The 22,114-nt window shown below is 47.0% G+C and overlaps 8 protein-coding genes and 1 non-coding gene across 9 annotated transcripts; 5 read left to right on the top strand and 4 right to left on the bottom strand.

Annotated features, from left to right (window-relative positions):
- The first annotated feature begins 844 nt into the window (after positions 1-844).
- On the top strand, positions 845-3,172 carry EDB82DRAFT_498993 (heterokaryon incompatibility protein-domain-containing protein). The gene is made up of 2 exons (XM_025734845.2): positions 845-1,362; positions 1,415-3,172. The coding sequence occupies exons 1-2, from the start codon at positions 978-980 to the stop codon at positions 2,995-2,997; spliced, it is 1,968 nt and encodes a 655-aa protein (XP_025585610.2). The 5' UTR covers positions 845-977; the 3' UTR covers positions 2,998-3,172.
- Positions 3,173-3,467: 295 nt separating this feature from the next.
- On the top strand, positions 3,468-3,539 carry EDB82DRAFT_t148. Its single transcript has one exon. It is a non-coding gene; the product is annotated as a tRNA-Arg (tRNA).
- Positions 3,540-3,600: 61 nt separating this feature from the next.
- On the bottom strand, positions 3,601-4,870 carry EDB82DRAFT_498991 (uncharacterized protein). The gene is made up of 3 exons (XM_025734844.2): positions 4,453-4,870; positions 4,147-4,404; positions 3,601-4,087 (listed from the first exon to the last, which is right to left on the bottom strand). The coding sequence occupies exons 1-3, from the start codon at positions 4,783-4,785 to the stop codon at positions 3,833-3,835; spliced, it is 846 nt and encodes a 281-aa protein (XP_025585609.1). The 5' UTR covers positions 4,786-4,870; the 3' UTR covers positions 3,601-3,832.
- A 468-nt stretch (positions 4,871-5,338) lies between these two features.
- On the top strand, positions 5,339-6,268 carry EDB82DRAFT_545539 (putative oxidoreductase CipA-like protein; the record flags this gene model as incomplete). Its single annotated transcript, XM_025734841.2, has 2 exons — positions 5,339-5,749; positions 5,804-6,268. The coding sequence occupies 2 exons, from the start codon at positions 5,339-5,341 to the stop codon at positions 6,266-6,268; spliced, it is 876 nt and encodes a 291-aa protein (XP_025585607.2).
- Positions 6,269-6,414: 146 nt separating this feature from the next.
- Positions 6,415-11,370, bottom strand: EDB82DRAFT_545538 (uncharacterized protein; the record flags this gene model as incomplete). The annotated part of the gene is made up of 7 exons (XM_025734840.2): positions 6,415-6,970; positions 7,025-7,363; positions 7,412-7,725; positions 7,777-8,487; positions 8,549-8,639; positions 9,012-9,013; positions 9,118-11,370. 7 exons carry the CDS (start codon positions 11,368-11,370, stop codon positions 6,415-6,417), a joined length of 4,266 nt encoding a protein of 1,421 aa, XP_025585606.2.
- Positions 11,371-13,345: 1,975 nt separating this feature from the next.
- Positions 13,346-15,094, bottom strand: EDB82DRAFT_428513 (GMC oxidoreductase-domain-containing protein; the record flags this gene model as incomplete). The annotated part of the gene is made up of 3 exons (XM_025734838.1): positions 13,346-13,734; positions 13,781-14,761; positions 14,827-15,094. The coding sequence occupies 3 exons, from the start codon at positions 15,092-15,094 to the stop codon at positions 13,346-13,348; spliced, it is 1,638 nt and encodes a 545-aa protein (XP_025585604.1).
- Positions 15,095-16,650: 1,556 nt separating this feature from the next.
- EDB82DRAFT_498975 (uncharacterized protein) lies at positions 16,651-18,180 on the top strand. Its single transcript, XM_025734837.2, has one exon. The coding sequence runs from the start codon at positions 16,933-16,935 to the stop codon at positions 17,944-17,946; it is 1,014 nt and encodes a 337-aa protein (XP_025585603.1). The 5' UTR covers positions 16,651-16,932; the 3' UTR covers positions 17,947-18,180.
- A 1,209-nt stretch (positions 18,181-19,389) lies between these two features.
- On the top strand, positions 19,390-20,128 carry EDB82DRAFT_536320 (uncharacterized protein; the record flags this gene model as incomplete). Its single annotated transcript, XM_025734836.2, has 1 exon — positions 19,390-20,128. Exon 1 carries the CDS (start codon positions 19,394-19,396, stop codon positions 20,126-20,128), a length of 735 nt encoding a protein of 244 aa, XP_025585602.1. The 5' UTR covers positions 19,390-19,393.
- A 443-nt stretch (positions 20,129-20,571) lies between these two features.
- On the bottom strand, positions 20,572-21,963 carry EDB82DRAFT_498972 (uncharacterized protein). Its single transcript, XM_025734835.2, has 2 exons — positions 21,939-21,963; positions 20,572-21,881 (listed from the first exon to the last, which is right to left on the bottom strand). Exon 2 carries the CDS (start codon positions 21,877-21,879, stop codon positions 20,620-20,622), a length of 1,260 nt encoding a protein of 419 aa, XP_025585601.1. The 5' UTR covers positions 21,880-21,881; positions 21,939-21,963; the 3' UTR covers positions 20,572-20,619.
- Between the last annotated feature and the right edge of the window lie 151 nt (positions 21,964-22,114).

The following is a 22,114-nucleotide window of genomic DNA, read 5'->3' as shown; positions in this document are numbered from 1 at the left end:
AGCGCAACCCAATCATCCAAAACCCTGTTGAGAACCAGGGGTTTCGGACTGGCATTTGCCTGTAACAAGACAGAGCTCAGAATATGTACGAGCACAGGTAGGATCTTAGTCTATTCCGAAATGAGACTCTTGGTCCCTGTGTTTGGTGAACATGGGCCTGATATCAAGTGGTCATGCCGAGGTGAAGGAACCGAAAGTTCTGTCGCATCTGCCTGCAACCTTATGCAAAAGTAATTAGACTCCAAGGAACAAAGCACCGTGAACCAAGTTCTAGACAGATCACCACCTTTCTTGTCCGATTCCAAACGATCTTTCGCAAAGGCAGCAGATCGTGGCTCACTGGCCCCCCATTGGCATGAGATCACCGATGTGCCAGCACGTTCCTTCAAGATCAAATGATCATTATATCGTCCCCTTAGGTCAGATAATGGCACTTGCTTGCAATGAGACGACCCTTGGAACGCAGACGTCATAGCTACAGTTCGGATGAGATGGTGCTCGCGACTTTGAAGAATCTGCGCTTTATAAAGAGGTACGGGATACTATACAGACCCAAAACCGAGGCTAGCAATAAGGTTACTATATCTTAAATAATATAGCAGAGCACAAGATGCGTAAATATGAGAACTATCTTGGTCCATTTGTATGATTGGTGCTTGTTGTTCTGAGCTCGAACAATGAGGATCATGGCCAAATGTTAAAGTTGTCAATGTTTGCTTAGCTGGAGACTTTTTTCTTGGTCCTAAAGCCGTTTAGCTTGCGAGCTAATAGGGAAACGGTTTAATTTATTTATGCTGACAACAGGGGCAAAATGCTGTGCATTTCCCCACCTTCAATTTTAGCAGCACGGAACGACACGGCTTTTGCCATAATGTTCCTCTAACTTTATTGCTGCCTTTTGCTCAGGCGAGACACGAGATTGTTGCCACTCTTTTTGAAATTCCATAGGGTTGCAACCCGAGAGGTACCTGCATACGATGGGCAAGTTCTGTGAACACTGCGCGATTATCCTTTCGCTACAGGTTGAACCAGAGGCATGGAGCCAAGACTTTCCTCTTCGCTCCATCGACGACTATGCCCCTCTAGCACACTTCAGAACTGTCAAGGAACTCCTCGAATCTGCAGACAGCTGTCGCCTCTGCGATATCATCCAATCTTCTTGGTCGCTACCAGCCCTTCACAAGCGGTATCCGGACCTTAAGGAACAAGATTACGCGTCACTCCAACTTAAATTTAAAATTACGAAAGCTGTATCTGATCGTATGGGTGTGTCTTGCAACTTTATTGGTGGGGACATCATTGTACCGTGGCATGCTTTCGCAGATAGCTTCAAGCTGACGATCACTACTTGTCATGTTGGTAGTACGGGCTGACCTATTTCTGTTTTTTCTCCAAGTACTAACGACTTGAGCAGCGGATGTTAGCCAGCTCCCAATATGGGATTGCAAAGAACTCACCAAGGAGGATAGGATCAAGACCATCAAGTCTTGGTACACAGAATGTTCATCTCAGCATGCTGGATGTAAACCGACCACTCACGGGTGCCCAAGGCGACTTATCCAGGTAGGACCAGAGAAGCATGATCTCCGACTGGTTGACACCCTTTCGCAACCTTTTGGCAATATTGAATATGCTACTTTGAGCTACTGCTGGGGAACGTCGCGTCCGTTTGTAACCACCAAGGACAACATTGGCACTTTACTTCAGAGTATACCAGCAACGTCTCTTCCTCAAACATTCTATGACGCTATTGACATAATTTGGGATCTGGAGCTTCGATACATATGGATAGATAGTCTTTGCATTGTGCAAGATGACCTGCAAGACTGGCAAAGAGAAGCCGCGTCCATGAAAGATGTATATGCGGGTAGTTCTATCACTATCTCAGCGTCAGATGCACAAGATAGCACTCAGGGCTGTTTTGTTGACATTAATTTGGATCTTTGGGGTGGACGCGATGTTGGAGTTCATCAAATGGGAGCCCACTTCCCTAACAAAAAGGAATTCTCGATACGATTCCATAAAGGGGATATTAGACGCCGCACCAAATTCTCAAACTTGAGCACCAGAGGCTGGACTATGCAAGAACAATTACTGTCTCCCCGAGTTGTACACTGTATGCAGCCTGAGATACACTGGAGCTGTCACTGTAGCTACCGTACAGAGTCGCAAGCCACCTTTGAAGACGACAGATTCAAGAGCTTCTCGTGGAGGTTCATGCCACAGGATGCTACTAAAGAAGAAATGCAGAAATTATGGCTCGATTGGATGGCAGATTACTCGAGCAGGAAACTGACTGTCACGAGAGATCGTCTTGGGGCGCTGGCAGGAATGGTGCAGTACTTTGGCAACAAAGTCGGATTCACTCATTTGCTGGGCTGCTGGTATGAAACCCTGGTTGACGAGTTACTCTGGATTCGGCGTGGTGACACTATTGATTCATCTGTGGCTCTTTCCCAGGTACCATCTTGGTCATGGCTCACTCGTGTAGGTGAAATCAGCTTCACGTTCTGGTCCCGTTCTATGGGCAAGGATCCTTGTAGTGTACGGGACCACATCAAAATCGTGGAAGCTGACATCACTTGGGCTGGCGAACCTATGGTTTCCGAGATCTTATCCAGTACCATGACTGTTGAAGGACCAGTACGACAGATGAGACTCCGCTTGGACCCCAGAACCAAGAAATTCAACCCACCCTTTATGAATGTCGGCGACGAAAAGCCCGATTTCAGCGAGACTCCACTTCCTTGGCGGTGTACAGGAAGGTTCGATCTTGAGGATGAACGAGATGATGATATGTTTACTTGCTTACTTGTACGCTCGGTTTCCCCAAAGGATCGCAGTAGTCTGGCGTATCCATGTCAAGAAACTTTCCTTCTATTAGTGCCAGTGCCGACTTCTGAAGGTACGTCTTACAACAGGGTCGGCCTTGCCATGATACGTGGGGACGAGACCGAGTTCGCATCGGCTGAGACGAAGACGATCCATTTATTATAGCTTGTTAGTAGCAGGATAGCATATTGTGCACATTACTTCGGAACATTTGGAAGGTCATTTTCATCGCATAATGCCGTAAGACCTTCAGCAGAAGAAACGGGTCTGGCTGAATTCGACTGACTTACTACACAATCCAGTAATGCGATTCTATTTTTAATGGAAAACCAAATCCCCATATAACTGATGCCGTGTACATGGAATCCTGCTGACATAGAGACATCAACGTTTAATCGTCCTTGCCTCCAAGAACAAGTTGTGGAGAACGTCACGATCATTTATCCACTTTATAACTAGCTCAATAGTGGATAACTTTGACTGATTCCTTCTAGATTCCCTCTGAAAACAGGACTTCATAGATTATCCTTGTCTTCGGAGCTTGTTCGATCCTGGAGAATTGTTGTTGTTAAGGTATGCGGCGACAGCGATCACGGGATATAGACTCAGATTTTGAGCCAATTTAAATAACAATCGGTGCGCTGGCGCAATGGTAGCGCGTAGTCCTCCTAAGACTAAGGCTCAGGGTTCGAGTCCCTGGTGTATCGACAGTACGATTTGTCAGATATCCTGATGATTGAGGACCTCACTTTTTGATGTTTATGAGAAGTGGTGTCCTATTTTTTTCTCCTGTTTATTTCGGCCCCAGTTGCCCTTATTCTTCACTTATGCGGCCTAGATTGTTTTATCTTTGCAATTGTCAATAAATAAAGTTCAGCTGGCAAAACTCTTACTGCTCCGAATCACCAAAGTTCTTAGTAACCTCGAATATGGAAACAGCTGCTATATATCCAAAGGCCGCTGTAGAGAGAAGGTTCTACAAACAAACATCTAATCTGATTTAAATCTCCATCTTTGCCATAGTCTCTTCCGCCTCCTTCTTCCACTCCTCCCGCCATCGCGACAGTGGTGGTCGTCTCTGGACCACATCAGCTGCAGCCCACGTCATACGCTTCTTGTCCATCTCTTCAGAAACATCGTTATCCGGACAGATGATGTAGAACTCGTTCTTTCCCATCTTCTCATAGAGATACTCTGCGACTTGTTCCGGTGTCCAGGGCCCATCTGGCTTCTCTTTGAACACCTTTGCACCAGCCTGTGACAATATGAGTGATGATGTCCATGAGGAACGGAATCTTGATCGGTTTTGCCTACCAACGCAGTAAAGGTCCAGCCAGGGACAAGTAGGTGTACAGTCGTGCTTTCATCCTTCAAATCGTAGCTCAAATGCTCAGCGAGGGTTTTAACTGCAGCCTTGGAAGCGTTGTATGCTGCGTTTCCAGGAGGGTTTGTGATACCCTGCTTGCTGCCTGTAATAACTATGCTTGTAGGCTTTGACTTGGCAGCCTGTTGAACGACAGGAAGAAAGGTGTTTATGCCGTGAATAACACCGAAAAGATTGGTTTCGAGTGTCTTGTTTTGTTATCGTCAACTCAATAGCTCATCTCAGGATTCACTCACCTCTCTGAAGTAGTCATCGTCTCCCCATGTACCCTTAAGACCTCGGCCTGCGTTCAAGACTAAAAACTCGATGGTGCCAAAGTTGTCCAGCGCGAGCTTCTTCAGCGACTGCCAGTCTGAAAGTGATGAAACGTCGACCTTTGAAGTGAGAACATCGGAGTCGTCTGCAAAATGCTGCTTATTCAAGCTCTCAAGAGCTTCCTCGTCGTTGTCAACGAGAAGAAGACGCATGCCCTTGCTTCGGCATGTCTTTGCAATGGCAAGCCCAATTCCTGATCCGGCTCCCGTGATCAAGGCAGTTGAGCCTGAGCTGAAGACATCGGTAGGTGACATGTTTGCAGGTCTCTATAGTGTTTAGTTCAAGGCAAGATCTAAGTTATCAAAATCCGTTCATTCCAGTCTGGTCTTTATATCATCAGTTCGGACTTAACGGACTGAGTTGTAATCACCCCGCATGGGTACGTGGTTGATGCGGGGCGTGTGTTTTGTTAATAAGCGTTAGCGAGCTACATCGTTAACTGTATGATCTAGGACCAGGTCTAAGTATATCCTAACAACCATTAACTTCGACTCTTGTTCTTGCAAACACGTCTAAGAGGTCTTTGGCAGGGATTCGTCCAAGTTTTCTCTAATTTCCCACCGGAAATCGAACAAATTATGCTTCAATTTATACTAGATATTTGATAACAATACTTTTCCCCGGCCATTCCAGAATGTCATTGCTTGAAGAGGCTGGTCTGGACGATATGAGCAATATCGATGACGCATTGGCCAACATTGATACTATACATAACCTCGGAGTTTTACCCAAGGTCTTCCCTTCTATCAAATAGTGCCGTGACATTTCTACTGGGTCAAAAGTGTATTATCAAAAGACTTCAATATCATGGCTCATCGGAAACAGGGACGCAAGATTGTCATCATCGGAGCCAGTGGAAATGTAGGACGTCCTACAGTTAAAGCCCTTCTTGCTCAAAAAGTTCACAGTATCACCGTTGTTCAACGCCTTGAAGCCACCAGCAAATTCCCGTCCGAAGTAATCATCCAGTCGGGAGATCTACAAGATGAATCTCTCCTGGCCAAGGCGTTCCAGGGCCAGGAGGTAGTGGTTCTGATGCCACCACTTCCCCATATGATAAGCATCCAAGAGTCCGCTGTGCGCGCAGCTGCTAAAGTCGGCATTCCATACATTCTTCCTGCCGAGTATGGCCCGGACCCTTTTGCCCATCGGCTTGTCGAGCAGAACCAGCTTCTGCAGGATAAGAAAAAGATCCGCGAGTTAATAAGTGAACTCGGTGTGGCGAGCTGAATTTCAATAACTGTCGGCCCCTTCCTCGGCATGAACATCAAGAGCGGCCTCTGGGGTATCGACGTTGAGAACCGTAAAGCTACTATATGGGACGGCAACGTTGGCAAGGTCAGCGCTTCTGGCCTTACTTATACAGGTCAAGCAGTAGCAGCAGTCCTCACTCTTCCCGAAGAAGCATTGTCACAGTACAAGAACAAGGCAGTTTATTTGCCTGCCTTTCACTTCACGCAGCAAGAACTCTTAGAGTCTGTGCAGAGAGCAATGGGGACGGCGGAAGAGGGCTGGGCCATAGAGTACCAGGACATACATGATGCTCTCAAGGACTGCGAGGCCAAGATCCAACAACAGGATGGCAATGCTCCATTCGTCAAGTTTTTCTTGAGTCATTTCCAGGAGGGTAGTGGAGGGGACCTCCGGCACAAAGTCAATAATGATGAGCTAAGAAAGTTACACGAATTTGGACTTGTGAATCAAGCTTTGGACGATGCGATAAAGGCCTCGGTGTAGCTCATCTCATACCATCGATAAGTTCAGGATACCTCAAATACGCATACCCATATACCGAATCGTTCCAGCGATCAAGACTCGTGTTGCATACCTTTCTCATTCTCAACCACATCACCAAAACACACATCGTTCATCACCACCGCACACTATCCTTCCAACTCATATCCTTCAACATTCAAGTCGCCAAAGCTGTTAATAATATTACTCAGCACGTGTGGTTTAGTTTCCTCCTGTTTCTTCACGTTAGTGACCGGCCATTGACTTCGCACAGCAACAGCCAGTTCCGAATCGCGGTCGACATCGCCCAGCTTTAGTGCCATTGAACTTTCAAGAAGCCTGATCTCCTGCTTGCGCATTTTCCCTCCGATGACCCGAAAGAGAACTTGCGCCAGGTAATAGTTTCGGCGTTGGTAGTAAAGCCCATGAGCAACCAGAATGAGTGTCGCTCGTATCGACTCGATCTCATCTGCTGGAGTGTCATCATTGATGAGATCCAGGGACTCATAGCCAATCAACATAAGCGGTATAGCTATAAAAAGGTCCATTGCTTCAAAACCGTGGCGAAGAAAGTAGAGTCTAACGAGGGTATGAAGACTCTTCTTTGCACTAACGACAACGTGATGAGGTGATGATGATTTCCTGGAGGTGGCTCCGTCGAGCAGAGGCCCAAAAATTGTCAATAGCAGATGATGATAATACATGCTTCGTTCTGTTAGCTAGTTCTCTTATATCTTCTTATAGTTTCGAATAACTTACTGAAGTTGTAGCTGTCCTGGGAGAACAATTTTCTTTGGCGTCAGAGATTCTGGTAGATCACAATACCAATTTTCCAGGCGTTCACGAAAGTGATTGGCGCGGTTGAGATCTATCTGGGACCCTTCTGAGTAGGCTTCACTACAGAATTCGTTCATGATGATCCGGAATTGGCACCTTGCTCGAAGAACTTCGCCCGTATCCATGGGCAAAACGTCATGGTTCAATGGGTAATTTACCCATGTCTCTCCATACCAATATCTATCTTTCGATGGATCTGGCAGCGCCCAGACTGGGGGCTCTTTGATGATAGGAGTGAACATGAACAAAAACGCAGAAAGGCTGAAGATGTCAGTAGAAAGCAAGAATTGAGAAGGGTGAAGCACTTACGTCTCCCAGTTATACAGAGCCCATGCAGTGTATTCTCTACCCCTTTGAAGCCTTTCGCACCGACCTGCCACGGGAGTATCAAAAATACTAAGTTGTCGAGCCAGAGAAATAGCCTGTAGTCTATAGGGTACCCCAATCTCATCAACCCCACAAAGGTTATGGAATACAGCCAGAAGTATACCAGCTTGGATGGTGGTAATTCGGGGTACTTTGGCTTCCAGTTCCCACAAGCGCTTAGCCTCGGCAGTGAAGCGATAAACCAGATTGTCCGGGTTCCAATACTCGACACGATTAGGCATTCGCGGATAACAGACCTAACAATCATATTAATGAACGAACTTAACATTATTGTCAACATTCCTTACACAGGCATAGGCGAGAAGAGTGTTAACAAGAAGGGAAGAGCAAAAGTCTTTCCGTCCTGCAACTAGGTCTTGTAGGAACAGATCCTTGTGGAAGGCCGCAGTGAATTGGTATTCGCAGCGAAACATTACGCGCAACAGATCCCTCATCAGTACATCATCCTTGCTAGTATTAGTCCAATGCGATATTTTGGCGTCGTTTAAAAGTGGCTCAATAACCTGTGCTGCATGGAAAGGCTTCAAGTAGAGACTCCTCTGTTCTTCGGAAATAAGGTCAGCAAACCCGCTTGGTGTGGTCAATCCTGGGCCATCTCCATACGAATAGAGAGAAGCTGTCTCATATATCAGAGACTCCAAGTAGGGGTTGTCGATATGAAAGTCTTTGGGCATCTCTGCTCTATAAGGAAACTCATATCGGTACCGAGTCTCGGGCACAACAGCCATCTGAAGTAAAACATCACCAGCTTTAGCCTGCTGAAGGGCAGAGCCAGCATCTGCCCCAGACCTTATTCTTTTAAGAATGTCTTGAGCATCGTGTTCAGGCAAGTTTCGTAGCAAGCCAATCAATTCTTCGTAGACAGTGGCTTCGTGACCTTGACAGTTGCCTGGGCATCGATTGAGAGCCTGTGATCTTGTCTCTCCCGGCCTTGTCACGTATTTACATGTCAGACGCCGTTGTTGACAGCGAAGACACGTCGGTCTCTCACCAGAGCACTATACAGGAACAACAGTGAATTTGCCTCTCTTTGCCTAGATTATACGTGTATCCACATACCTTGACTTTGTGCTTCCGACATCCTTCACACGCCGCAAGTACAGGATTCAGTCTCGGACTTATAAGGAATGATCTGGATGCTGAGGCTGGTCTTGGGCTTGCAGGTAATAGACGGCGTACTTGTCCCCCTGGGATGGCTGTTCTTGTAGATTTTGTCGTTTGTGGATCAGGCATCAGCCACGGCTGGTTGCTCAGTTTAACCAAGCTTTGAAGATATGTGTCGGTAGTGTTAAATCTCTGCGCTCACTCGAATCTCTGTTGACACACGTGTTGTTTGATGTTTTCAAGGGAAGATTTTAACTTCGATTACGGCCCCGCGTTGTTTGCGCAGCCAATTAGAACTTTTGGATACATTACGCTATTCTGACGTCAATGACGGGTACCGCAATATTTACATAGCAATAGCCGCATTATCACAACTAACAAAATGACTGTTCAGCTCATTGTGACGTGACGCATCTACTTCTGAAATAATCATCTGTCTTAATACTTATATCAGCCATACATAAAGTCCGTGTTGCAGTCTCTTATTTGTCTTGTGATGCATGGCAATTCACTTAGTTGTAAACCTCATTAGGTTTCACCCGGTTCTCAGGCGCCACCAATCCGTTGGAAGACCGGAGTCTCAGGGTACTCCCATCCACAGAGATACAGAAATTTTCCTTCATGACATCCAAGCCTCCGCCACCGAGGTTTGCTGAGTTGAGTCCCGACTCTCGATCTGCAAGTGCAAGAGCAAGAAGGTCAGGCACAGATTCCCACGAAGACGATGTTATTCCTGACCATATGGACCACATCGAATATGCTATAACCAAAAGTGCGTAGACGTAAAAAACGGCCATTGCTCCCCGCATAGTCAAACTGTTATCTGCAAATGCAAACCCAGTCACCCATGTCTCCATTTCGGTGCCAAAGAAACGCTTTTTGTCCTCGTCTGACACGGCATAAGGACTCCCTCCAGGACCAAACACTTTGCTGTCCTGGGGCATGAAACTCTTCCACCATTCGCCATTAGGATTAGCTAACGTGGTGATGGCAGTGATGTTCGGGGTCGAACGTCCCAAGCCATTAGCTGCTAATGCTCCAATTATCGCCTCCAAATGAGCCGTAGACTTTGATCCATCACCATTAGGCGTCCATACACCACTGTTGATGAGCATTTCGTGGATGATGGTCCGATTGCTTCCTATGTCCAGAGGATTGAGATACTTGGCAAAGCTAGGTGCTAGATGAACGCGCTGACCATAGCCCGGGTTGCCGATCCACGAACCTCCGAGTGAGGTGGCAATCGGACCTGAGAACGGCGGATATCCCTTGCTGGTCAACGCTACTGCATCACCACTCAAATCTGTGGTAACCCATCTAGCATCGATCATACAACCGTATACATCGGCTATTTCTTCTGACTTGTTGGAAGGTACAGCCACTACCACGCCCACGGATGTGTTTGCAATGACAGGCGCCGAGTCGAACCACAGCACTTCGGGTTTCTTCAAGTCAGTGAGAGTATCCGACAACCAGTCGTTGATAAAGTCTCTTTCCACGTCCAGATTTGTAGGGGGAAATGTGACAAAATCGGGAAACAGCAACGTCTTGGCTTTGGCGTATCTGACAGATGTCAGCTCACGCCTAGTGTTAGTCATAGGCACAGGCGCAGTAAGTTTGTGCGCAACCTTCTGGAAGTTGTTGAAACGGGTTTGGCGTCTCTTAGCAGAATCATCCGCAGCCTGTTCCCAGTGCAATGATGTTGTGACGCAAGCCTCGGCCGGTCCAAGATGCGGCATCCTGGCAACTGTGTGGTTGGGACTGTTCAGATTAAACCACTTCTCTCTGATATCAACCATCAGATTGACTAGTGTCGATGAATATCCAGCTACTAGGATCTCGTTGGGGGGTCGTCTGATGAATAAACCGTTGTCCACCTCGCCTGATAGGCGGATCTTGGAAATCAGCTGGCTGTTGATCACATCCCACTGCCAAGAGGGACACAGCTCGTTTCCGGTGACGTTGCAGGCAGATCCGATGGTGTGATCTTCTGTGACGACCGCCGGGAACATCTCCTCCCGAGTACCGTTGAAGTACACAAAACTCCCTCCGGCTCTCCAATCGCCTTCTTGGGGCATCATCGCAACAGCACTGAGGGAAGAGGCTCCTAGCGCCATGATGGTACAGACAAAGACAGTGAGAATGAAACCAATCTTCTTCCATGTTTGAGAGAATTTTCCTTTGAGAATAGAAAAAAACTCCTGGGACCACAAGAAGCTGATCTCGGATATTTGTTGCCCAGCTACTAAAGCACCGTATGGCACAGACTGTCCAATTGTGAATTCGTGTCGAATCATGGAAAAGACGATTGCATTAAGAGACAGTACGATAAACATCTCCATGAGCTTCGCTGCAAGTTGAATTCCCAATTTCTTCTCAACATCGTAGTTAGGCTTCCCTTCGAGCTCTTTATCGACATAGTAATTCTTGAAGATGTAAAAGCTCAAGGTGATAATACCGGCAATAGCTGGCAAGTGTACCAGAGCGGTCAGTATAGCCGTGAAACGATCTTTGACAATAGGCACCTGGCGTTTCCTTCTCTTGCGTGCCGAAAAGTCAAAGATTTGCATGCGCCATTTCTTGAGGATCGTGTTTAAACGCCAACCTTCTGGTTTCACTCTCGTTGCCTGCTGCTCTAGGCCCTCGGCAGAAAATAAAGTGACATTTCCTTTGCCGTGTCCTGCCGATATCGATTGTGATGAGGGATACGGAACTTGTTCGTCTGAGCTAACAGGCTCGTAACGAGGCTGGCTGCTTGGAGCGAGTTTGTCTGTCATGGTATGAGTCTCTACAGCATAATATCTCGAGTCGCTATGAAGGAATGGGAAGTGGGTTCAACCATTGGGTACCTATTTATTGCCCTTGGCTGCCAAATTCTCACACAATATGCAACCATTATCACCGTGGGGGCTGAAAGGTGACAGGCACTGGTTTACAATTCCAGATGCCTATACTGCTAATGACCCATCCTGAGATTCTGCAGCACAGCCTTCAGACAGGGGTTTCATGTGTGTCGACATCGCACCACCCGTCCACTAAATAATCCACGCACAGAAAGATGCTAAAGCTGATGAGTTTTCGAAGTCGTTGAATGCCTCTGGTTGGTTCAAGAGCAACAAATCAGTCTGACCGGGAGCTTGTCAGCATAGAAACAGAGGATTCTAATTGCGTTGCCGTATGCTATGAAGAGAAATAAAGATCTGGATTAATTGACAGGGTAGCATTTGCCGCGACAGCTTGACGCCTGGGGTAATGGAAGGATTCAGTGTCGAAGGATTCCAGTAAGCACTAACAAAAAACACTCACAGCCCTGTAGGGAAGTTTGGGTAATGATTCTCACTTTCTTCCTGTGTTAAGCCTTTTGCTTGTCATTACAAGGTTGACATTATGCTGGCGCCTACATTTCATCTGTTATGTGTGGAGATGGTGCAAGCGAGTAAGATACAGAGACAATAAGGGCTAGATGGCTCCCACAGAAGGCGAGTAAGCAAGCTCACTGCCGTGACACATTGCTACAACCTGCCATCCCAGAACAGAAGAGAGAGACACGTGAGCACCCGAGGAAAGAAACTGATTACGATAAGACAACCGGCCATGTTTCACTGGAACGTCCCTGTAGCGCGTAACGCGTCGTACGACGCGCTGGGCTGCCTGGGCATAGCTGTAAAAGAAGGAAAATAAAACTAAACGGTCAGAAATCGCTAGTCTCAACTGGGCCCGATCAACACAAAGATTGAATCGCGATCCTCGAAATGCTCTTTTTGTCCGAATACGTGGGTTGTTCACTCCCAGCCTCTCTGTTTCAACCCTTGCCCTCGACATACCCTAGCAGCAAATGACCCTAGCGGAGTCAGTTGGAATCTGCGAAAAATAGACTACAGGGTAAGAGAGCGCCAATAATTATGAACTCGTTTTGTCGGGGTGACCACTGGTAACACGTCCATAGTGATGGGTTTCTATTCAAGTACAGGTTGTTCCTATATAGTGGGATCTTTATTGTGGTCGTTGACCTGATGTGCTCGTTAGGTAGACTCATCCCTTTGCTCGAGCAACTGTTGTGAGTTGGATAGCAGATAAAGGTTGAAGATGCGAGACAAGCTCAAATACCATTAGTCACCCCTATCGTCACGACAATATGGCTGATCCACTTGGGAAATGAGACCCAGTTTACAAGTCTCGAATACGATATCGATAAGCATCAAGATGGCCATGGCTGATTAGAATCTTCTATAAAGTCTCGTGTTTCCCTCGTCCTTCTGTTTCTCTTTTCCTTTCTTCTTCATACTTACCTTGCCTGGAACTTCGCCCATGATCAAGAATATGGGAGTTCAGCGTGGAGCATCTGCATTGCACATCGCGGTATCGCTCTACTCTCTATTACCCTTCGGGGTCGTAGGAGGTGGAATTTTTGATTTAAAACTCGTTTTCATTGTATCTTGAGCTTGATGCTCGAGTATGAAGAAGATGTATATACTGAGTGTGATCGACGGTATCCGGACTCCAAAGGTGAAGCACGCGTCGCGTGTTTAATCAGCCACGTCGCGTATGTGTCCGGATTTCTTATCGTGTAATAAATGTACTTGGAGGATTATCTTCGAAACTACAGCGCGCGACCTTTTGATCAGTCCTGGCGTCCAAATAATCGTGCAATTAATGATTGGAACCATTGTTCGTATATATCCATATTTCATCGCTATCTATGCTGTCTATTTGCAGTATCTCTAGTCTGGCCCTATTTCCATTGCCCACAAACTATACTTTTCCTGTGATGATGGCCGCCGCCTGCTCCGAAAGCGCGTAAAGAGGCGCTTGAATGTGTGCACTGATCTGCACAGGAATAACCGACGCGTCAACAACCCGAAGGCCTTCAATCCCGCTAACACGAAACTCCGTGTCGACTACCTTTCCCATAGAGCAAGTCCCGGTTGGATGCCATGATGTACCGCTGGTCATTGCTAGTCTTTGGTCAAGCCTTTCGTTATTGTCATCCAGACTAAGAGGCTCAACAGGAAGGCCTTCAGGTACCGATTCGCCAACGATATTCGCGCTGAATTTAGACTCGAGCATGAACCTTGCTAGCTGGCGCAGTCCTTCGCGAAAGACGTGTCTGTCCACCTCAGTGGCTAAGTAGTTGAGATTGACTATCAAGGGTTAGTCAGTTGAATTGATACAATGCATTTCTCTCACCTTTCGGATGATCATCAGGATTTCCTGACTTCAATGTTACAGAGCCTCTGGAGGTTGGCAGTAAGGTCACCAACGCGCTCGTGATGTGCTCTGCATCGACAGGAACCCCAGGGAAAGGCACTTTCGCGAACATCACGATGTTCTCTAGGAACGTTCTCTTCTTGGCAAGAAGACAATGCTTGGACGCTTCAGGCTGAACACCCTCATCTATCGCAATCGCTCTAGCAAGTCCATCACTTGCAACACTTGTATTGACGATCCAATCCACAGGCACTCCTTGGGCATATTGAGGCCGTTGAAAGAGAGGATTCGTTGACCCCAGCGTGTATCCTGCAGAAGGATCGCGTAACCGCCAGTGCTGAAAGAATATCATATGGTCAGCCAGGTTTTGACCAACTTCTGGCATGTCGACCAATGGTTCGATGCCAAACTCTTGAAGGTGAGACCTTGAGCCGATGCCCGAGAGTTGGAGGAGCTGAGGTGAACGGAACGCCCCGGCAGACAGTATAATGTTCTTGCCAGCGACAACGCTACCATCTGCCAACTCGACACCCGTGGCTTTGAGCTTCCCATTAGATTCCTGTACGATAACTCTTTGAACAGACGCTTCAAGACGAATCTCGACACCCTCCAAAGAGTATTGCTCTGCGGACCATTCACGTTTGCCATCAGTTCTGGCCTCGCAGATATAGGCACGACCGAGGTTGTCTCCAGTGTTCTGATCGCCATTGGGAAGCGTACAAATGCCGAGATCTTCCCAGCCAGCAGCAGCCTGCTCAGTGAGAGGGAATATACGGTTCGAAGCCTTTGCACAGTTGATACGCATTGGTCCATCTTGACCATGCTGGACGGGGTCATTATCGTCGAACCATCGTTCGGATTTCTTGAACCACGGCAGTTGGCCTTTGTAACTATATCGATCATCGCCAACAAGAGATGCCCATTCGTCGTAGTCAACTGAGGCACCACGAGTCCATCCACCTAACAATCGTTAGTACTCTGTTTAAGTGATCGGATCTTCCATGCTTGGACGTATTCGTGTTTACCTGAATTGATTGCTGAACCGCCGCCCAAGCCTTTCCCAGCGTTGAGGGTGACCCGTCGACCACCAAGACCAGCAACAGGCTCTGACTCGTACTGCCAGTCTAATTCACCCCCCAAGTTCAAGACCTGCATGTCTTGCACCTCAGGCCGCCCACGAGTATCTTTCCCAGCTTCTATGAGAAGAATCGTGGAGTGTTCATCGTACTCCCGAATGCGACTAGCGAGAACACAACCCGAAAGGCCACCTCCTACTATGATATAGTCATGCATTGTCTTGGTGATATTAGATGGTACCTCAAGAGAACGATGACGCGCCAGAATGAAGCAAAAGAAATAGGAGCACGAATCGTCACTGCGAAAGCTGCTCAAATACATAGAATGTATCAAGGGCAAAGCACGTGGCTAAGGAATGGATATCAAAGCTGACGTGAGATTAAAGATGAGATATTAGCTTATCCACAACCGTGCCGTAAATTTTCTAGATGCATACTGTGGATAAGGCTTAGGAACTATCAAGGCTAGACTAAGATTCGATTCCTGACAACTACAATAAAGGGAGCCGACTCTGTTCTTGGTTCAACAGGACGTATCGTTCTAAAAACATATAACAACGAGGCATAGTTTGAGTACCATTTATTCTTATATCAGCCTACTAAACGAAACACAGTAGGAGTAGCCTGATTGGCCGGCTCGGTGCTGTTCTGTTAAGAGTCCGAGTTTTAGCGCCCAACGACATGCATGCAAATGAACAGATGCAGTTTGGAGCACAGACAGCAGTCTCATATACTGTGACATACTTGGATGCAGTTCAGCCAGACGTACCAGTGGCTGTGCGGCGTTTCTTTCTCATCGAGTATTCTGCTTGTTGTGTTTCGGCGACTCGTATCAGACGACATGTTTCAGTAGACATATATCTGTTCCATCTGGGTATGGTAAATTAAGATCTGTGCTTGACTACATTTATATGTGCATACATTTAATCCCACTTATGGTTCATCAGGTTATGTCGTAGGAGTTTGAGTTGAATGCCGTGGCTCTAAAGCTTCAACATGATAAAGCTATAGTTTGTCAATTCTCAAGTTCGTCTTGCACAACTTAAACCTGTCGATGAATATCTGGAACCGGCTACAGTCTGACGTAAGTAATAGACTAGCTACTTCATCCGTGAAGATCCAAGTAATTCTTATTTGTCTCTCAGACAATGCTTTTGTAAGCGGCATTGTAGACATATCAACTTCCGCTCCGATTTAGTCAAACGGTATACAGAGATACACCCTCTGCAGATCATAATGCAAGATTAATCATCGGCTGATCGGTCTTTTCCAAAAAGCCGAAATCAGAAAACTCGGTAGTCGGGCGGCTCTTTGTGGACATATCTATGAACATTTCGGAAGTCGCTCTTTTCGCGACGCGGAGTCATGGCCACTGACTCGAGTGCCGCACGCTAGGTGGAGTCATTATCGACACGGTAGTGGATTTTATCTGCCGATCACTACACAAAGCATGAGTACCTGCATGGTAGTACAACATAACAATGTCATGCAACGCCAACGTTTCTTCTCACGGGACCCAATTCTAACAAGTTTCGGTGAACGGGCAACATAACCTCCGATCGATCATCTAACCGAGTGATCTATTGTCCTTCTGGAGTGATTCTAGTGGCAGTCAAATCAGCCAAGATACGAAAATACTTAAGCGAGTGCAACATCCTTAAAACACAGTAAATGCAACATTGCAAACCGGACAATTCTTATGTCCGTTAGAGGCACACATGCATAAGTTTCACCTTGATCAGCCGTATTACCATGCAAATCACAGTCTTCATGCCCGCATTATCACATAGCGACGGGCCGGGGCGATGGCCCGGACAATGAAAATGACCGACTACCGAAGCACGGAACTCCATTATTCCTGAGCCAAGAAACTACCTACGTAGCCGCATGTATCGTCGGATGTTGTTATATAAGAAGACAAAGTCAGAGCCAGAATCATCATTAATCTTCTTCACTCTAGCTTCATTCCTGTATCTCGAAGGTTAAATTAAAAGACGACTCTCATCATATCATTCTCCCTTACGAGCAAAACAAAGTTCTCAAATCTCTTTCACAATGGCTCAAGGCGCTCAAGCTCGTCAACGTGGCCGCTATTGGCTATTGACATGTCCTCGTACTGCCTCTAACCTTCTGGTCAAAATGCTCAACCTTAACGAACAAGGTGTTCGCCCTTCCAACAATGGAGGATATTTCTATCTGCCCACAGTCGAAAAACATTTTCTTCTTGAGCGAAAGCCTATGGACACTTGGACAGAGGAAGAAAATGCCTCCGTGGATGGCATGGTTCAACAGTCGTCGCAGAGGTTTCTGGACTATATTGCTGCTGCTGAGCAAGAAGGTCAGAAGATCTTTGTAAAAGAACACTCAATCTTTTTGAACCATCCACGTGTCGAAAACCACTACCTACATGGTTCCAAAGAGGTTGCTACTATCACCGAAGCAACTCCCATACCCGTCAAGGGAATTTCAGAGCCGACTCGATCGCGGCTCAACCTCACCCTGTTCCCGGATGAGTTTCTCAAGACTTGGAACCCAACATTTCTCATTCGCCATCCCGCCCTTATGATCTCTTCTCTGTATCGCACATGTAAATGCCCGATGGATTACAATGGAATTCATCGCCCCAAGCAAGAGCCATGTACGGCGGAGCTCAGCATGCGATGGCACCGAACCCTGTACGAGTTCTTTGCCGACCACTTTGCCAACGACAGCGTCTGGCCAATCGTTCTTGATGCCGATGATATCATGAAGAGCCCTCAATTGGTGTCAAAGTACGCAAAGCTGGCAGGCCTTGACGACAGCAAGGTCATTCGATCATGGGAGAAGGCTGAAGAAAAAGAGTTGAATAAACTGAGCAACATAGAGCAGAGGATGCTCAGTTCCATCAACGCCAGCACCACGATCGATAACAGCAAGATTGCGGGAAATCTCGATATTGATCAGGAGGTTGTCAAGTGGACAAAGGAATTTGGAGAGGAAGAGGCGAAAAAGCTTGAGAAATGGGTACGAGATGCTATGCCAGATTACGAATTCATGCACTCTAAGAGAATGCGACCGGATCAGGAATGATTTAAGAATTAGTATTTTGATGAATGATCTATATGATGATAAGATGCTAGCTTTTCAACAAGAACTGCCCTTTCAATGTCATTTTAGTTACCGCCCCCGATCCATGTGGCACTTGATAACGCCCTGACCTGACATACTAAGTCATGATAGCAGTGTGGCGTACCAAAGACCCATTGAGCCGTCGGACTTATGTAGCACTGAGACTCTTTGTATGGATGATGAAGTTTGCTAAGTGATAATAATATAATAAGTAGGATTTTGGGTGTCTCTGAGCTCATGAACAAGACATAGTGACATACGCTCTAGCCTGATAATTATGTAGCTGAACAGAGGAGACGGCCTCAATAAGACTGTAATCAAGAACACCCAAACACGTCCAGTGTGCTATTCGTAAGCATGTTATACTAGATCTATACTGATCTCGGACATTTAGCTTGGGTAACAGGTTCGAGATAAATTGGGTCTTTTGGTCCAAACCATTTTCGGAACTAACAAGAAGGCGAGGACGGAATGGGCAATGACACGAAGCCCAGCCTGGCCCAGACACTGCCTGGACATTTCAGATACTGGATATTACCGGTTCTGGCCCGGAAAGTACACAGCCTGGACCTTTCGTAGCGTCACTTGTGTAATTGTTTATCCGTTCGTGGAGAGGGTCGTCAGGGAATCTTTGTCAAGGTTCCGAAAAGAAACCAAGTGACCAAACCATGACATACACCTAATTAACAGTGGTGGCAAACATTGTAGTCGACAAAGTTGAACGCTGAACGGCTCGGGCATCTGACAGACTGTGATGATGTATTTGAGTGCATATCCTTTGTACATCCGCCACAAGATCTCGCTGGACATCGTCGATGGCATTGTAAAAAGTGTCATCGAGACCTAATATGGCGTCCTGCTGTGGAATGAGGGGTCCAAAAGATCTAGGTTCCGGCACATTAATGCTTGTAAACACGAAGCCGGAAAGAGAAAAGCTTTGATTGTCCCTGGAAAAAAAGCGGCTGTGGAATTCGCACCAGAGTTTAATTGCGTATACCCACCATTTATTCAGGAACGGATCGAAGCCTCGATTCGTCCGAGAAACCTTATCTTTACAACATCGGTGCCCGTACAGACTTGACATGGCTTGTCAATGACTCTAGACCAAGTGGCGTTGGCTCCCGACGGGAATGCAGGTGTCAATAAGCCACAAATTATGCCCTGAATCTGAACGGGGATGCTCGACGCTACGTCAAGCATCGTCAAAGTCTGGACCTGGAGGCAAAAACTCTAGATGGTGGTAATTGAAGTTGGCCGTGCTCTCTATATAAGCGCCTCTGATTTCCTCCAATGCATCTGTCCCAATCAATTCAACACTTACAAGTTCTTGAGCATACAAATCGTGCCTCATCATCAATCATCCACCATACACCCCAACTTATACAACTCATAGTACCAAGCCAACAATATGAAGGTCTCTATCCAGATTGTCACCGTTGCCCTTGCGGCTTCTGCTGCCGCTCACCCTCAGAACGGTAAAAAGGGTCCGCCCAGCAGCACCACATCTGGCAGTGCTACTTCAAGCACTGCTGCACCCTCGAAGGGTTCCATGTCTAACCTTCCCTTCATGCCTACATGGTTCTTCCGGGACTCTTCCCAGAACAAGTGCATCAGCGCCTACAATGCCTGCTTGATCGCCAAGTCGAGCGATCAGTCACCTTGTGCCTCTGACTACACATCATGCATCAAGACCGCTGCCTCCTCTGGTGCCCCCTCTGGTGCCCCCTCTAGCGGCCCTCCAACCTCTACCAAGCCACCTCCTTCTGCAACTGGAAGCATGACTGCCTCGCGCACCACCGGCCGACCCCAGCTACCTACAAGCCTCCGACAATGGTGGGGCCAGGAACAGGGTCGCCGACGCTGCCGATACGAGCACTACACTTGCATTCGAGACAAGTCCAGCGATAAGGCAGACTGTGACGACAAGAGGGCCTCTTGCTTCGCATCGGCCAAGACTGTCACCGCGACTACTGGTCCCACTAGTATCCCAACTCGGTCAGCTACTACTACCGGCACAGGGTCAACTGCTACCACTTCTTCAACCAATGTTGCTGACGCTGGCGTCGCCCCTACCGGCACTGGTGCTCCTCTTAATGCTGATGACCCTTCTTTTGACGACGACGACAGTGACGACTCAACATAAAAGTGGGCGAATTTAAACTGCATTACCTACAAGATTTCCTTATTTCTCTTATGGTTCTAGTTACCTTCGTCTAGCTTGGGTCTATTGACTCTCTACATTCTCTCAATTGTAACTCAATTTAGTTCATTTTCAAGCTGTTAGAGACATATATATTGTCGTTTATAGGAAAGATAGGATAGCAATTGAATTAAAAATACAAGAACTTGTTTACAATACTTTGTCTTTTATGTTCAAACCCTAGAAAAGTGATGTACGCAATTCCAATGCCTACAGTACGAATTACAACCACATTTGTTTCCCACCATTTCATGCAACTGTCTCTGCACCATTGTATGCCAAATGCGCATATAACGAAACCATAATCCGGTAAGGCCGGTAGGGCTCCTTCTCTTAAGTTGCCAATATCTAATTGCAATTTGTGAGTCCCTGCGAAAATAAAATTAGTTTACATTAATTAAAACCCGTATCATGATGTTCCAACCCTCAAGCTCTTAATTATCCCACTCATACTCTTGAACTGGAAACTCCTTTGTATCCCCAAACCCAGCTGCGATAAACCGCTGAACAAACCCAATGAGACCAGAGCGTGCAATCAACCGAAAGATGTTATTCCGCAGCCAAATACCCCAAGCAGTCTGTGGCGCCACGATAGTTGGTACCAGCGGTGGAATCGGTTGCATTTTGTTGATCAGAGGCCTCATCTGCTGCTCATAGCTTCGAAGGCCTGCTTCAATATCTCTGCCGTGTTTTCGTAGCTCGCCGGCCAGGATGTAAGCGCCTGCAAGAGCGAGACTTGTTCCAGAACCCGTGAGACCAGATGCGTAGCCTGCATCGCCCACCAAAACAAATCGACCGCGGTATAAATTGGGCGTCTTGACTTGCACCGTCTCGCTCGCGTAAAAGTCTGTCGCGTCCATCATTTCCTGAATTGCTGCACTTGTTTTCCAACCGACGCCTTGGTAGTGCTGGGCGATGTACTTTTTAGTGGCAGTCTCGCCTTGTGCTAGTGATTCTCGAAAGGATTCTGAGTCTTCGAGGCTCTGGTTCATGCACATGAACAAAACTCGACTAAACCCTGCGGGATCGGATCCAATACTTATATTACGCCCACCAACAGCACTATATCCTTGCCCGATCTTGCTTGCCTTGAGGAGGTCTTGAGATGTTGAGAAATAGGCGGCCCAGCAGTTGGTTGTGACGATAGGGTCCCGAACATGACCACCAAAGCCTAAAACCCTAGTTCTAGATGTCGCTCCATCGCAAGCAACTACCAAGTCGTATTTTGAGGTTGCTGTGCCATTCGCAAAAGTGACAGTAACGGGACCGTCGGCTTTCTCACTTTGGCTCATGGATGCGATTTGCTCGTTAAAGATATAGTCGACATTTTTGTTATCGTTGGTGACATCAAAGAGAATCTTTGACAGATCCCCGCGCAATATTTCGTACTCGGAGACGAGGGATTGTTGGTCTGGGTTTCCTGTAGGCCCGATGACCCCGTAAGGCTTGCCATCTTCACTGACAAAGCTAATGCCTTCTTCCTGAGTGGACTTTGATCTGATAGCAGCTTCTAGTCCAGGCATCCTGCGCATAACTGAAACGCCAGCAGTGCGAATATCGACAGCTTGGCCGCCTGTACGTAGGGCTGGGAAGCGCTCTACGACGGTGACTTGGGCGCCTGCTTTAGCGAGCCAGTAGGCCGTCGCTGGGCCCGCTATAGAAGCGCCTGATACAAGGACGTTTAGACCTGACATTTCTTATTAGTGGATGATGAGATGAGTTGACAGTTTGGTTTGATGGTGGATGTACTAACTGATGTTCCTTTGGGTAATTGTTCCATTTTATTAGTTACGAGAACATCATGTTTGAACCTATTCCGGACACTGGAAAAGAGAAAGCGGACAACGGACAATGGGAATAGTCCACTCTTGGAACTGACTGGCTGCCAGGGCTAGTGCTACAGCCACTATAAATTACTTCTAGAACATA

This window comes from Fusarium venenatum (genome assembly GCF_020744135.1).
Source record: "Fusarium venenatum strain MPI-CAGE-CH-0201 chromosome Unknown EDB82scaffold_2, whole genome shotgun sequence".
In the NCBI taxonomy this organism is placed as follows: Eukaryota; Fungi; Ascomycota; class Sordariomycetes; order Hypocreales; family Nectriaceae; genus Fusarium; species Fusarium venenatum.
The sequence above is the reverse complement of the archived record's forward strand: the minus strand, read 5'-3'. Positions and strand labels throughout refer to the sequence as shown.

Bases quoted from the DNA above. Each gene is read 5' to 3' on its own strand.
- EDB82DRAFT_498993 (XM_025734845.2), top strand. From the start codon at position 978: ATGGGCAAGTTCTGTGAACACTGCGCGATTATCCTTTCGCTACAGGTT. The intron at 1,363-1,414 runs GTACGGGCTGAC...CGACTTGAGCAG, and splicing joins CACTACTTGTCATGTTGGTA to CGGATGTTAGCCAGCTCCCA.
- EDB82DRAFT_498991 (XM_025734844.2), bottom strand. From the start codon at position 4,785: ATGTCACCTACCGATGTCTTCAGCTCAGGCTCAACTGCCTTGATCACG. The intron at 4,405-4,452 runs GTGAGTGAATCC...TAACAAAACAAG, and splicing joins ACGATGACTACTTCAGAGAG to ACACTCGAAACCAATCTTTT. The intron at 4,088-4,146 runs GTAGGCAAAACC...ATATTGTCACAG, and splicing joins GCTGGACCTTTACTGCGTTG to GCTGGTGCAAAGGTGTTCAA.
- EDB82DRAFT_498975 (XM_025734837.2), top strand. From the start codon at position 16,933: ATGGCTCAAGGCGCTCAAGCTCGTCAACGTGGCCGCTATTGGCTATTG.
- EDB82DRAFT_498972 (XM_025734835.2), bottom strand. From the start codon at position 21,879: ATGTCAGGTCTAAACGTCCTTGTATCAGGCGCTTCTATAGCGGGCCCA.